The sequence below is a fragment of the Trachurus trachurus genome (genome assembly GCF_905171665.1).
Source record: "Trachurus trachurus genome assembly, chromosome: 3".
Classification (NCBI taxonomy): Eukaryota; Metazoa; Chordata; class Actinopteri; order Carangiformes; family Carangidae; genus Trachurus; species Trachurus trachurus.
This window is the reverse complement of record NC_139893.1, coordinates 12,169,776-12,186,210: the sequence shown is the minus strand read 5'-3', so window position 1 is coordinate 12,186,210 and position 16,435 is coordinate 12,169,776. Positions and strand designations below refer to the sequence as shown.

Sequence of the window (16,435 nt, the reverse complement as noted above, 5' to 3'; positions counted from 1 at the left end):
TTGGAAATAAATGGTGATTAAGAAACAGAGTAACGTTTTCCATCTGTTTTCTTGTCGTACGACACATTATACAATTGTAAAATGAGAACACTGAAAATGACAACATTTCACACAAAGATAGGATGCTTTAAAATGGATCTCTTGCCAATATGCAACGGTGACATTTAAAAAAAAAATTCTTTGGTTTACGTTGTTTGCTTTTTGAAAAATAAAGTTAAACTGATTGTGTCACTTTTCATCCCAAATCTTTTCCCATGATTGAATCCTCTCTGTAGATTCCTCTGATTAAAATCACAGCAGCGTGAAAACATATGTACATCCACTGACCTTTCCGAATCTCTTTTTTGCCATAAATTCATTCAAAACTACAACAACCTCCATCGGTGAGACCTTAAATCACGAACTTCTCAAAATAAAGACTAAAAAATATGAATAAATCGTCACATGATTAACAGATTTCTTGTTTAAAATGTACTTCATTTATGTTTCTAATAAAGAAATCTCCCATATACAAACATTTAATTCATGTGGTTAATAGTTTTTCATTCATTCACAAGGTGAAAAATCAGTGGGTGCACTTTTACACAAGGCTGCACTGTTGCTTCACAGACCACTAACAAATATAATACTGTATTCATCTCTTATTATTTTCACCTACAATGTACAGACGTCTGCTCGCAACAGTTTTCGAGGAACTCTCCGACAGGACAATTTGTTTTTTTTTCGTGTGCATAAGACTGATTATTAATTGTCACTCTGTTTTATCATTAAGCGCCTGTGAATCCCGCTGGCACTTCCTCAGAGTTTGAACCCACTGCTGTCGACGCTCCTTTTCGTCGCGGGTCAAGGCCACTCATGTGCAAGGCTTCGTTTGAGGAGCGGCCCCTCAACTGATCTCCAAGGCCACACTTCATCTTTGGTCTAATGTGTTTTGATTATTTCACATTCCTCAGTAACCTTCTGCCGGAGATTAGTCGAGAGGCTAAAATAAACTCAGGTAGCAAACAACTCTTTGGATACTAGCGTCACCGTCACCGCTGCACATTGGCTGATAATACAAAAACTACTTGGCAGACAAGTGCTAATCTTTATCTACTCTACAGCAAAACAAAATAACTATTTGGAACAAAAGTAACTGTAGTACATTATCTTCTAACAAAAATATAGATTTTTTTTGTGGTGTTCGTTAATTTCTTCACTTTCATCTCTGATTAATTAAAAACACTTCCATTGCTTTTACTGCCATCATTCTTCATGTGTTGCATCCCCATGTGGAGCTTCTCCCCCTCGGAGAGATTGGGCTTTGGTTTTGGCATCAGAGGGACGATCTCCACATTAAGGCCAATTATTATAAAGCTTTTCTATACCGACATGCCACTGCAAGCACTTCTGGTGTGAATCTTTACACGCATAAAAAGGAAGAAGTCAACAAACAAGAGTCTGTTGTAAAAAAACAGACATTGTAGGACCTGAGGAGAAACTACAGAGGAGGGGGGGTTTCCATCTGCGAGGAGGGCAGCTACTGGCACAGATACATTCATAGCATATTCTAGTAGGCAATTACACACAACAACGGTTTAGTACTGAGAAGATACCCTGTCAGTTCACCATGTAACACTACATGACTTTTCAAATGTACTAAACCTTGTTCCCTGAGTTTAGGAAAACAACGACGACGAGACAATAACATAAATTCTTAAATGAGGTAGTATAAAACAGGATTAGCAAGGGCAGCTGCACACTGACATAGAAAACAAAAGCAGACATTCATTATTTCTTTCATACCATTACTCAATAATGGACAAAAAATAATATTATTAATACTGGCTCAGTACCTCAGCAACATCTGAGGGGATAAATAACAAACTGTATGTGTGTTTTTGATACTTCAGTCCACACAGCAGGTGGAGCGAGAGGAAAAAGCTGCAGCGCCCTTACAATCCAGTAAAATCAGGACAAAGCAAGAGAAAAAAGGACAAAATGGGATGACGATCGGGGGAAAGAAAAGTCATCAGGAAGTATAAAATGCAATGCAACTGGAGCAGCGTATCACATAACGTAGGTATAAGTAGTTAAATATACAGTGGGAAGTTTACCCAGAGGTAAACCGAGGTAGATAATCAGCGAAGAGGACTCACTCTTCCCTTTCGCTCCAGTGATAAACTCTCTTAAATAATGTCAGAAATGTCACTTTTTTCACATTCTTGACTCGTTTTTAAACATTCATGGTGGGTGAGATTTTTTTCTTTTCAAAAAAAAAAAAAAAAAACATAAGACAAATTAAAAGAAAATTAAGAAAACATTCATAAACATTCCTTAAAAGAAAGTAACAAATAATCCGCCCTGCCAACATTCACAGGTTGGGACATTCATACAGGTCATTTCTTTACATCTTTCTCTCTCTCTTTCACACTGACACTCAGGCCTGTGGTGTAGGCTACACACAACAGAAAATATCTTCAGCAGGGTTTTGTGAATGAGACCTGTACATAGTTAAAGGAATAGTGAGACAAGTTGGGAAATCTGCGTCATATTCACTTTGGTGACAAGAGTTTAAAGCAGAAGTAAGTGGTCCGGTCGTTTTCGCTAATGCTGCGTTCCAGGCAGGCTTTTGAAATCGTAAATTACAGCTTCAAGTCACAACTTACGACTTTGTAGCGTTTCAGGCAACCCACTCGTGTTTTTCCGACCTGTTTTACCGGTGAAAGTCACTATAACGGCCACTCGTAACTTCCGACCGGTGAACTCGTACCAGATCAAACTGGTACCACTTCACGGTCGGAAAAATACGAGTTTCCTTGAACGCACCATAACAGCCCTCGTCGCTACGTCACCACATTCACGGCGTTCCTTGGCTGCACACACAACCCTGCATGCCGTTCTCTCTCCTCATTGGATAAAAACTGTAGGATACGATAAATGTTTTCTCCTCGGCTCAGAGCAGAGCAGAGGGACTGAGAGACCCGTGTTTCAGTCCAAACACTCTATGTAAGTGATTGCTGTCGGAAGATATAACTATTTAAGACTTATATTAACACAAATATATCACTCACTTCTGCTTTAACTTAAAAAACTCTCTCAGACATTTATTTCCCCGTCACAAAGTGAATACGCACATCGTGTCTCTAAAGGTCCAAATATTCCTTTAATTTCATGTTAATTCTCCTGCTGTCCTGCCGGGTCAAGGAAGGAAGGACAAAGGGAAAGAAGGAAGGAAGGAAGGACAAAGGGAAAGAAAGAAGGAAAGAAGGCAGGACAAAGGGAACGATGGGAGGAAAGAAGGAAGGGAAAAAGGAAGGAAAGATAGATAAAGGGAGAGAACAGATTGGGTCAAGAAAGAAGGAAGAAGTAAGGACGAAGGGAAGGAAGGGAGGGAGGGAGGCAAAAAGGATTGTGGAAAGAAGGAAGGGGAAAGGAAAGGAAAGAAAGATGGAGGGAGGGAGAGAAAAGACCAGGTCAACTGGATCAAAAGAGGAAGGAAGAAGAAGTAGGGAAGGAAAGAAAGAAGCAAGGGAAAAAGGATTGTGGAAAGAAGGAAGGGAGAATGGAAGGACAGAAGGAAGGATGGAGGAAGTGAACAGGTTGGGTCAATTTGACCCAGAAGGAAAACAGGAGGGTTTTAATCTGTGAAAATAGAGACGTGTATCACCACGGCCTTCACGTCCACACACACACACACACACACACCTGCAGACACACTCACACGCTCAGAGAGAGTGCAGACTGGGAACCTCGCTGGGCGTCATGGTGACAACATCCGTTCTCCTTCAGCTCCGCCCGACTCTCCTCCTCCTCCTCCTCCTCCTCCTCCTCCTCCTCCTCCTCCTCCTCCTCCTCCTCCTCCTCCTCCTCCGACAGCTCGTGCTGCGGCTCTTCGGCGGCGTCGCTGCAGTCCGAGCCGCTGCTGCTGCTGCTGCTGCTGCTGGCGCCGGACAACAGCGTGGTCATCTCCGTCTCGTCGTGAGAGTAACGGCCCGAGTCGCCGGTTTCGTGGCTGCCCTCGCTGTTGGAGGACCCCTCCGTGTCGCCGGGACGACCGAGCAGAGCCTGCAGAGTGGCGTGCTGGTCCTGAGCGACGGACAGCTCCTCCTCGTAGGTCAGCACCGTGGTGCCGGGCGGGTAGGGCGCCGCGCTGTGTCTCAGAGTCTGCTGCTGCTGCACAGAGAAAGTGTTTCACAGCTTTACAGGAAGTTTAAGTTGTCTCAGTGTCATTAGTCGGCGCTTTGGAAGAAAGTTTGATATTTATATTCTTTAATGCATCTTCTGAAAGCTGAATTCATGTTTGCCAACCACAAAATGAGTTCCTTCTTAATTTTACTGCTGCTCTAACATTACAATTTCCAAGACGAGAACAACTTAAGCTGTGTCTTTGTTCTTTTTCACTGCTTTTATTGTTTTTAATTGTCTTTACTTATTCATTTTTATTTATTACCTATTGTAAAGCACTTTGGTTCACCGAAAGGGTTGTTGTAAAGGGCTGTATAAATAAATAAAGTACATTTACATTTGCATTTATCTACAAATTACTGATGGAAATGTCACAAACATGGTTCTTCATTCTTACTCTTACCTGTAACGTCTTATTGTCCTTTTTCACACTATTGCTGAAAGAAAACCACTTCTTCTTCTTCTCAACACTGGGCTGAACAGGACCGAGACAATTGATGATGAGGTTTGTTCCCCCCTAAAAAAGTGAAATAAATGTTGTAGTTTCAGTATCAATATGTATGAGTCACACCCAGAACACATGAAATAAAACTGAAAGTTGTTCGAGAGGCTGTTTTTTCAGGAACATCCGGTACTTTCTTTCATTCTGATCACCTCAGGCTCCTCAAGTTATTTTCATTGAATATACAATTTTCATAACGTCTGTCTGCAAATGTCGGTAACCCTTTAATTTACACGCCGCCAATTACGTGATAATGTCAAGAAATAACAATGAATTGCGTCATAATGTCTAGAAATAGTGTAAAATAACGGTCAATTTCATAGTAATGTCGAGAAAAATAGCCAAGAAATAATTGATTGTAATTGACAATTGCAATGACTTGGTAGGAGAAAAAATCTGGCCTTTCCCTAAAAAGCATGAAAAGCATGTGTAACCTTTTGCCTTTATGAAAGACATGACATTACCATGACATTGACTGTTATTTCTTGACTATTTCTTGACATTATCACGTAATTAAAGTAAATTAAAGGGTTATCTAAATGTCTAATAGAGTATCCCTGTTTCAAATGTCATGTTTCCTCAAAGTATAACAACATTATATTAACATTTATGAGACCACAATACTGTGACAAGTGTTAATTTTACCTTGGTATCGATGAAATGGTTTTGACTCATCATTGGTACGGTCACATCAGCGTTCTCCGGTTGTCCATCAGAGCCCAGATGTCCCGCAGCCGAGGCGGAGGTGCTCACTCCTTCTCCGTATGTTTTCACTGCTGACAGTTTCCTGAAGGGAAAAACAAACATGATATCACTGTAGTAGAAAGAGGATACTCAGAGAAGTTAGGGCTGAATTACTGTGTTCAGAGTACATACCTGTTTTTGCCTCTGCAGACAATGATGAAAGCGCAAATGATGATGCAGATGAGAGCGATGCACACGCCCACAGTGATCCCAGTCATTGACTTCTGGTCCAGGTGGTAGAAACCATCAGAAAAGGCTGCGGGGATGAGGCAACATCGTCAAATTAGATGAATTTTATTTCGAACATGTCTAAATGTCTAAATAAAATAAAGAAATAAAGAAAAAAAAAACATATACATACATACATACATACATACATACATACATACATACATACATATATAAAACAAACTAAAAATAATAATACAAGCATCATCAAATCATATATACACAAGTTCGAAACAGAGTGGAAATAAGTATGCACTTTTAAAAAAAAATTCCCACCCCTTTCTACTCATCACAGTTTATATATCTAACTGTCTATCTACTACATCTTTATCCATATCAATAAATATATATACTTCCTAGATATCCATATCAATAAACATATTTATCACATCCATTAAATTATATAATCATTGGCCTACATACTGTAGTATATACTACATAATTATCCATATCAGCTTATAATATCCCATATGTTTTGCAATTTATTTTATCCCTCATCTTCCATATACCTATTGAGAGAAAAATGTTTGTACCTCTTTTTAAATATATTTATATTTGTACTTTTAGATTAGATGCATAACTTGTGAACGCCATGTTTCAGTTTCAACAGACTCGTATCGTTGTGTATTGAGTGATGGTGTGAGAACGGCGATGACGGCACCGACCTGTGGAGTGGCGGGGGTCCGACGTGAGATCTGGCCGTACTGTCAGCTCCAGAGTGTGTGAAAACGGTCCGTCACCCATGTTGTTGGATGCTGAGATTTTCACCAAGTAAACCTGACCGGGCTTCAGGTTCTCCAGCAGCGCCATGGTGATCGTTCCTGTTGGTGAGATTTCACATTGTGAACACAGAACAGGATATGGTTCTTATCTACACAACTGTTTTAACATGATGGCTCGATCAGTTTATACACATTTTGTCTGAGTTGGTGATTATCTACTAATGTTTAAGATGATAAGATGATCACATCAGTCAACAGCTTTTGTTGTGGAAATTTCATCTGCTCATTTGTGGCGAGAAAATGACAACATTTCACACAAAGATATTATATTTAAAATGGATCTCTTGCCAATATGCAACGGTGACCTTAAAAAAAAAAAATCTTTGGTTTACATTGTTTGCTTTTGAAAAATAAAGTTAAACTGATTGTGTCACTTTTTATCCCAAAATGCTCCCATGATTGAATCCTCTCTGTAGATTCCTCTGATTAAAACCACAGCAGCGTGAAAACATCTGTACATCCACCAACCTTCCTAAATCTCTTTTTTTTTGCCATCAATTCATTCAAAACTACAACAACCTCCATCTGTGAGACCTTAAGTCACGAACATCTCAAAATAAGGACTGTAATCCTACATCCTACAAATCAACATTTATGTTGTGGAAATTTCATCTGCTTACTTGTTGAGAGTTAGATGAGAAAATTAAAACGACTCTTAAAACTACTCCATAATAATATCAAGCTGCAAATCATCATTTTGTTTTTCAAAGACTGGAAACAACAGCTCATAGCTCCGTCCAAAGGACAAGAGAGTTTATCTTAAATAACAAAACAATATATAGCTCCGTTTGTTTAAATGTTGCTGTGTTTTTCTTAGCTTTTTTGGTTGGACAATTGTTCAGCTTCTAATTGTGACTTTCTGATTAAGTGAAACACACAACCAATAAAAACACGGTTCTCTGCTGAGAGCTGATATGTGGGAGCAGCCTGGGGTGGGGTCAGGGGATCAGAGCCATACACATTCCCCTGTCCAGTATCACCCAGTGTCCAAACCAGCAACCGAAGGGGGAGGGGTGTTCGGTTTGAAGTGATAGGGGGCTGGGCTGAGTTGGAGGGGCTTTTTGTGATCGGCTTTACTTTTGACCCCTTGGATGGCAGTAAAGAGTAAAAGTTCTGTGTCTTTCCTGTTTTTGAGTTATCAGCACTTAAAAAATCCTACGCTCACTCACAAACCAGATACAACAACAGCTTTATAGTTACTGACTCTTGTTTCGGAGGCAAATGTTTGATTTACCAAGACTTATGTAGGATTGTTCATTTGTTCATACCTGTATTCTCTTCTGCATAGTTATAAACACAATGCAACGAGATGTAATGTACAAACTCTAATATAGCAGTTGCCTGTGTCTTGCTTATTTACAATGAATTTAAAGCTGGATTCATCTATATTTTGTTGATCCCTGGACCAAATGCAAATCAAAGATCAACACCTGAGAATAGAAGACTAATAAGTGTTTTTGACTCTGCTGCACTGCTGATGGGAATTTGTGGTCTTTGTTTGTAAAGGGTCAAAACGCCGAACCAGAGTGAGCTTGACCTGTCCTGGCACCATTCAGAGATCACAATGAACAGAGACATGGACTGGACGATGAATTACTGATTTCCAATGGACCTTTTTTTATCTTCGACAGGAGAAGAGTCTTTTGTGTGTCTCCGTCCCCTTCACATCTGTGTAACCTCTTTCTCTCACACTTTCTCTTTTCACTCTCTCCTCCTCCTCACCTTCTCTTTGCAGCACTTGCCATTCACCGGCTATCCATTCATGTCTGGAGGCGTACAGGATTGTGTAGTGTGTCACTGATAAGTTGGGTTCATCTGGGGGTTTCCACGAAACCAGCGCGGTGTCCACCTCGATCAGAGTCGCTTTCACATTGGAAGGAGGAAGCATGGGAGCTGTGTGTAGATGGATGGAAAGAATATGGTCAAATAAAAACACTATGGACACTAAGAGAGGGCATCTTTTCATAATTGTGAACTTTGACATGTTCACACTAACTAGAAATGAAGAAAAAAATTCATTTTCCTCACAAAACAGCATCAGTATGTAGTGCAGCCTCATCAAAATCAAATAAAAACAGACACTTCATACAGAGTACACAGTGAACAGTCAATGATATTAAATGTTTTAGTTCTCACCTTCAGGGAACGTGCTCTGATAGACGACGGGGCTCCAGGGACTGGACAGCTGATCAATGTGGAGACGAATCGCAAATTCATATTTGGTGTTTGGCTCCAGATCTCGCACCAGGAGGTTTTGTTCATTCCTGCAGAGTCAAGACATGACACATGCTTAAAGGACCAGTTCAGTGATTTGCTGAGGTTTAAAAGATGTGGATTGTGCATGTGCACGTCATACTGATAAAATTCAGTCAATTTTACTTTGGTCAAAGTTTCTTTGACATGTCTCTCTTGAATTTCACAATTCTGCTCATCCTGCTCATCATTTACTTGGTGTTTGGGGTGAACTGCCCCTTTAGAAACGGCCAATAGATGGTGACATAGAGCTGTGCTAGCAGTGAGGGTGGCGGGACTGGACAACACAGAAATACTAGTGACCTGTAAACTTTACCAGAACAAGTGGTTGACATGAAGTTAGACTTATCGAATGGCCTTCTATGATACATAATCATTGTATCCTCTATTTTCTTTTCATCTTTTCATACTTGGATTGTTTTTACTTTGTTCTGTTTTGCCTGGTTTCTACGATCTTTATTGTTTTTATCTTATTTTGTTATTTATTTTATTGTCTCGTAAAAGCATATTGTAACATTGCTTTTGATAAGTGCTTTATAAATAAAAGTATTATTATTATTATTTAGCTGATTTTATGCTGTTGTCATAAACTACTGCCAGCAAGAGAAGATTGTGTCGAGATAAGGTCTGATCTATGGCATCGGCACTAAGCTATCATGCAGTTAGCCGTGCAAAACACACAGGTGCATGTTTTAATCATCTAGTCTCATATTTCTTTTCTCTGCCACATGAACCTGGTAACGCTGCTTTAAATGAAAGAAGCCTTAAGCGTTAACAAGAAGTTCTCACGTCTGCAGGTAGAGCACCAGCGAGGCGTTCTGGAGGCCCACTGGGTTGCAGCGGACGGTGTAGTTGACCGCGTTGCTGGAGGTGAAGGCCGGTCGGCCCCAGTGCAGAAACACGGCGGACGAGCTGTTAGCCTTGGCGTTCACGTTGTGTGGAGGTGGCGGAGGCGGCACGAGGCGATCTCGAACAGCTGAGAGACACATGGACAATAATGGTTTCATGCCAACTGCAGCAAATAAAAGCAGCACTATCATAATGTATAGTATGCAAATGAATTTTGTTTTTTAAGTATTATTGTGAGACTTACAGACGCATCCAGGGGTGCTGATAGTCTGATCAGCCTGGTAGCCATCTCCGACAAAATTGTAAGCCAGAAGTTTAACGTGGTACTTCTTCCTTGGGTCTTCATTGAGATAGAGACAGAGAGAGAAAAACCAAAATGTGTAAATTAAACATCATGTAAAATGTGAAAAACAAACTTCTTGGTCTATTTGGACTCTCTGATCCCATCTGGTTATAATTCATCACAATGCCAGATGATGTTGTGGTTACTACAGGAAGCAGCAGGGCGGCGCTACGTGAAGTAGTGCTGGACTAGAAGTGCGTAGGTGTGGGGTCAGAGAGGTTTTTCGGGTTTGATAATGTGGTGGGAACAAGAGGTGAGGCGGCGGCCTGACAGATGCTCGGTGTCGTGAGTCCTTTGGTCAGTTTCTGCAGCAGAGCACAAGAGCCGCCGCTGCACTATCCATCACCCTGTCACCAAGTCTTTTCAGTGCAAATAAAAAAGACCCAGCCTCTCTCCAGCCCCGGTCAGGCCTGCTGGTCAGTGGTCAGCCGCCACCTATTTAGGTCCACAATCTGGGGGTTAAATTGACGGACAAAATCCCCTGGGAAGGACACGGCTGACGGTCAACAGCAGTTCTAGGCTTCAGTGACCCTGAAGAAACTCTTGAACAAAAGCCATTTGACCAAATGTCCCTTTTACCCCTTAAAAGAATAATGACGAGGGTCCGATTTAAATGTTGCATGTATTATATTGTGAGTCATTGAGAGAAACTGTGGCAATGATCTCAAGATCTGTACAAATATATTCCAATTCAAGAAAATGTTAAAAGAAATAACAATCAGAATGTAATTAATGACTTATTAATGAAAAAATGTCAGATTGAAACTTTGTTTTGTTTGTTTACTATATTCTAAGACTGTTGCTCAGTCACAGAATATTTCAGAATAATTACATAATGAGTGAAGGGCAGGCAATATAAGATGTATCTTGTCCCTGCTCCTTTCCAACCAGGGAATAAGAAAGTGTTGTGTTTTGGTATGTTTATGGCTGGAACAAAATGAAATGAAAATGAAATTGATAAATTACGTAGAATGTGTTAATAAAATGGCAGCGGTAAAATCTAGTAGTAGTCAGTGAATATCAACTGTTGACTGGTTAAAATGCTGGATTATACATGTACGTAGATGTCAGTCTAATCCAGTGTTTGCAGGCATGTTGTTATTTTAACCTTCCAGAAATATCAAACTTGACATTTGCATCAAACACAAACCATCTTCACCTTATCTCTAAAAGTCTTTCTATTAAAGTTTGAGACATTTAGGGGGCTCGGAGAAGAGGAAGACCACAGGAGATGAATCGGTGTTCACAGAGGTTATTGGGAGGTTTTTTGGGAGGAGGGGGGGGTTAAGTCGAGCTACTCCCACCCCCCATGCAGCCCTGAGGAGTTTCAGTGGAGCCAGAGCAGGGCTAGCAGGTCAGGCCGAGATAAAACTTTGAAAGAATCTGGGGTCATGGCTGTGGAATATGAGATGAGTTTCTTTTTTGCATTGCCTGAATCTTGAGCAGCCATTTTTTTTCCATTAACAGTAAAGACTAAGCAAAAATATTTAATTAACATACTAATGATGAATTTCTGGGAAGCAAATAAAAGTTTGATGATCGGCATTAAAACAAGTAACTTTGTTTGAGTACATCTTTGCAACAAGATAAATGAAATCACAAAGTCTGTGTAACTTTAGTACAAACTACGCTCTCTTGTCCAAACTTTCTGAGCGGTTTGTTGAGCCTGTCCACCTCTAAAGAGGAGCAGGCATGTAGCGTGCACCTCTCCACAGCCCCACAGTACAATGGATGTGCCGTAATTATGCGAGAGAGGAGCTCTGCGAGGGGGGAAGCTGTGACATCTGGGCCACGACCTTTGACATGGAATCTTGGCAAGCTAAATCCTGCAAAAGGAGGAGGGTTACGGCGCTCGCTCTGAAGGGGGAGGGTCAAGCAGAGGAAGTGAGTGGAAAAACAGGGAAACACCAAGAGTCAGAATAAAATGAAACCTAATGGGGGATGACGCAGTGCTCTGATAAGAGAAACAACACAGTGGACAGATTTGTTGTTGACACCTGAAGCTCTCGACAACATTTAGATATGATTATCCCGTTTAAATAGATCTTCATCTGAAAGATCCGATTAGATTGATCTTTTAATGTATGCCGTTGCACTGTTTACTTCTGTAATCTGTCATGTTAACACTTTATAATAAGTACACACTATTAAGCATTAGTTAAGCCTTAATAAATACTGAATTCTTCATTTATAACGCATGAATACTCATTAGTATGTAGTTTATAAACAGAGTTAAAAATGCTTTACTCATCATTGATAAGCACTAACTGTATTTATAAACTACATACTAATGAGTATGAATGTGCTATAAATGAAGAATTCAGTATTTATTAAGGCTTAACTAATGCTTAAAAGTGTGTACTTATTATAAAGCGTTACCAATACATAAATTATAAACCAGGTTAGAGAGTTTCCATCTTTGTACAATTTGCAACATTAGTTTTGTGATAAATCTCTTTCATAACCAAGCAAATTGGTGTCAAAACGGAAATATCTCTAAATGAATCAATATCGAATCGAATCGGGAACTTGTGAAACAGTAGTGTTACCGAGTCCTAAAAGTCACCAGTTATTATTATCTCCTGTGGTGCACACAAACAAACAAGAGCAAAATTAGAAACAGAGTCTAATGTGAGTGAGTGTGACTTTTCCATCTGTACCATCTACGTCTTTTCTTGTTTACTGGTAGAAAATCAAATTATATTAATTTTACAGTGATGCAAAACTGACAACAGCAGCCGATCTATCTACATTTACACTTCTGGAAATACTTATATTTGGCATTTTGGGTTTAACTAAATTAACTGACGATCAAAATAGCTGCCAATAAACTGTCAATTGATCAGAAGATTGTTTCAGCATGACTTGATAGAGTATTGGAAACAAACTTCTGTACACTAAATGTATTAGGACATGTGCTGCAATGAACTGTACGTGTTATTCCTGAAGCGGAGTCCTTCCCCGGGAGAGAAATCCCACATGGCCCTTTTCCCATAAATTATGCTGTTTGTATTTAAGACATATTTGAACCATTTGTAGTGACCCTTTTTTACAGCCAAAATGCAGATCCTGTTGGCCTCTGAGGTTTTGTTGAGCCTTGCAAAAGGCCCCCCAGGCTGCAGCAAACCAGGCCTGAACAGGGGCCATAAATGTCAACTCCTGTATGAACCCTCACACCAGCATCTATCATCTCTCTCTCCTCCCCCCCCCCCCCTCTCTCTCTTTTGCCCTTACTCACACAAATCAACACACACACACGCACACACATACAAGTAAAAATGACCTTTTTAAAATGTCGTGTGCACAACTGCAGATAAATCTACAGTTGTGCACACAGCTCTGCCTGGTGCCAACAGGTATGAGAGGTATTTAAACCCCGACTACGACAACATGTTCCCCTCATGGGCCGTGCAGAGAGTACACATGTAAGGGAAGGTCACATCTCTGTGTCATTTATACCCGACCGGAGCCCCTCACACACACATTCCTGTCTCCCAGGGTGTGCTTTCAATCATCCGAATCGTCATAAGCGATAATTTAACTGCGACTCAGAGCATGTTCCTCTGCTGCTGTACACGGAGCTGGATGCACAGTATCCAGTTTTGTTGCAGTTGATAGTTTAGAAATCAATGCTATTGGCAAAAAAGGGGATGGCTGCTGTGTACAACATTTCAGCAATTATAGGAAATGCAATTTACTGTACAAGCAGATTTAATTTGCAGGATCCCCTGCTGAGATAATCAACATTGAGCATTTTGGTAGTCTTGAAGATAATGTGGAATATCTGGATACACTGTAAATAGTTGAAGCATAGACGTGCAGGAAGTAGGAGCAATAGGAACAGACATTTAAAAATCTATGAAATAATTCACAGTTTAACTTTCTGTGTATTAAAGCACAGAAAACAACAGAGAAAAATGAATCAACCAAAGACCTCTTAATTCAGCTGCCATTACTTGAAGTGAACAACTTAAACTGGGTAAAAGCAGCTGAGACATCGCTGCATTCATTCATAATTAATTAGTTCAATAACTGTCTTAACAGCTAATACAGTAAATAACCATTCTGGATACAGAGAAGTTACCGTTGAGTCGAAAGGAGCCTTTTAAAATGCAACTTCTCAAAGAAATAGCTACCTTTCTTCCTCATGCAAATTAAAAATGACATGCATTGGCAAGAAACCACAAACTTGCGCAAATTGATTCACTCTTACTATTAAGTGAGTTCACCGACTTTATATCTTGTCATCTTTTGTGTTACTGTCAGATTAGCTTTTAGCATTTGGCATAGATTCATATCAGGATTGCCCAATTTTTCAGAAATGTTTAAATTTCTTGTACTCATTTTTCAAGCTTTTCAAGTTTTTCAAGTACAATTTTAATCTAAGGTATTTGAATTCTGCCATATCAATACACGTGTCTCGCGTTTGACAAATGGTGCTGCAGCCATGATAATCAAAAGTAATGTCTTTAAGAAGGAAGTAATGGTAAAAAAAAAAAAAAAAAAAAAAGCTTCAAAGACATTTAGTCAGATTCCTGCAGCACAGCTTTCTCTGCTGCAGGATGTTGGCACACAGGTCAGATACTTCACTTTGCACCTCTCCCCTCATGCTCCTCAGTTCTGCAGCTAATTCATGAGAAAAAGATCTCAGACCAGCAAGATAGTGAGCTCACAAGACCAGCTCATTGTTTGGCCCACAGCTCAGTTGGTGAGAGGCTGCATTTCCTTAATGCCCTGGCTAATAAACTATCTTTGTGGCTCTCCAAGCCAAACACAATGAGAGTCTTTGATGTCAATGCTCCTCCAGCAACACCGCTCAAAGCAGTCATAAAACACATAGTAAATCAGCCTCCACAAAACAGCTCCCCTCTCTTCACAACACAGCCCTGCAATGCTCCTTTATCAAAGAGGAACAAAAAGATCATTCTTTTTTATTCAGCTAAAGCTCTGTTTTTGATGTCCGAAGCTAATCTTGCTGATTGCCTTAATAATTTAATCAGCTGATAACTTCCTCTTCTTCGCACATTTATTCATTATTCAGATCGATCTGATTAAGGAAGAAGGAACTTTGAGGGGGAAAAAAAAACATCCATGTGACTTTTATGAACTGCTACGACTTTACTATTATTAACAACAATACAATCATTATATGCCAATAAAATTACATCATATGGAAGAATTTAAATGAATTATATCAGCAGTAGTTGTTAGCATCGGTCAAAATAACAGCTTAAACTATTGAACTAAATATCTAACTAACTAAATGCCTGCAGGAGTTGGAGTTAACACCTATAGTAATTTATAGTTCCTCCTCGTCTCTCTCTCTCTCTCTTACTCTCTCTCTCTCTTTGTGATCCTGTTCCAGCGCTGAACTTCCTGATTTACAAGTCAGCTGCTGACCACCTGGTTGACCCCTCTGGCCACAGATGGTCAGTTGTCCGCTGCATTGGCCTGAGCCCCCTCTCCTCTCCCAAACAAAAAAAGCCAAAATGAATCTGACCTAAAGGCCAGAAGAGCTGTGATATGCCCCAAACACATCAGCAGCTGCTGGAAGACACACACACACACACACACACACACACACACACACACACACACACACACACACACACACACACACACACACACACACACACACACACACACACACACACACACACACACACACACACACACTAGATCTCTGGACAGAGGTTGGGGGTCATGGAAGTGGGATGTGTTGCTGTTCTATTCCACGCTTCATGAAGCTCTGACCAACACATGACAAGACTTAAGCTAATTAAAGGAATACTTCACCCAAAATCAATAATTCACTCGGAGAACTTTCTGAGTTATCAAAATGCTTTTGGAGTTCCAGGGGGGGTCCGGCTGGCAACGAATTTTCATATAATGGCGGTGGATTGAGTTCACTTTTGAATCGTCCAAAACACACACGATGAAACATCCAGATACCTCCATACTGCTCGTCCGTACTGACCCAGGTGTCCTGAAGCCGCCACATGAAAAAGTTGTTCGGAAAAAATTAATTTGATCTCTGTTTCTAGTCTTGTTGTAGCAGTAGCTCCCAGCGGCTGCGTGAGATTTGCTGTGAGATGTTCTTCCGTGTTTACATCCATTGGTTTACAACAATGAACGAACATCTCGCACAAACATCAACAGAGCCACTGGGAGCTACTGCTAAAACAAGGCTAAAAACAAAGATCAAATACATTTTTTCCCAACAACTTTTTCATGTGGCGGCTTCAGGACACTTGGGTCAGTACGGACGAGCAGTATGGAGGTATCTGGATGTTTCATAGTGTGTGTTTTGGACGATTCAAAAGTGAACTCTATCCGCCGCCATTATATGAAAATCCGTTGCCAGCCGGACCCCCCCTGGAACTCCAAAGCATTTTGATAACTCGGGTGAAGTATCCCTTTAATCACTCATAAGCTCGGCCGTCACCCGATGCTCCTTCTTTTAACCACATTTTTCCACCATGACCTATTATTACACCAAAGACTTTATGAGCTTGGACAACGTAACTTTACTGTTAAAAGACGCAGGTTCGAAGTGAATCTCTTTGG

The 16,435-nt window shown here is 40.4% G+C and overlaps 1 protein-coding gene across 1 annotated transcript in view; it reads right to left on the bottom strand.

Annotated features, from left to right (window-relative positions):
• Positions 1–16,435, bottom strand: part of prtga (protogenin homolog a (Gallus gallus)) — a gene marked incomplete at both ends in the record, with an annotated part of 35,252 nt that overhangs the window by 2,242 nt on the left and 16,575 nt on the right. Inside the window, 9 exons of the mRNA XM_084001533.1 lie at positions 3,857–4,146; positions 4,571–4,684; positions 5,315–5,456; positions 5,546–5,669; positions 6,307–6,462; positions 8,146–8,316; positions 8,560–8,687; positions 9,466–9,652; positions 9,770–9,865. Of these exons, the coding sequence (XP_083857659.1) occupies positions 3,857–4,146; positions 4,571–4,684; positions 5,315–5,456; positions 5,546–5,669; positions 6,307–6,462; positions 8,146–8,316; positions 8,560–8,687; positions 9,466–9,652; positions 9,770–9,865 (1,408 nt within the window). The remainder of the gene's footprint in view (positions 1–3,856; positions 4,147–4,570; positions 4,685–5,314; positions 5,457–5,545; positions 5,670–6,306; positions 6,463–8,145; positions 8,317–8,559; positions 8,688–9,465; positions 9,653–9,769; positions 9,866–16,435) is intronic.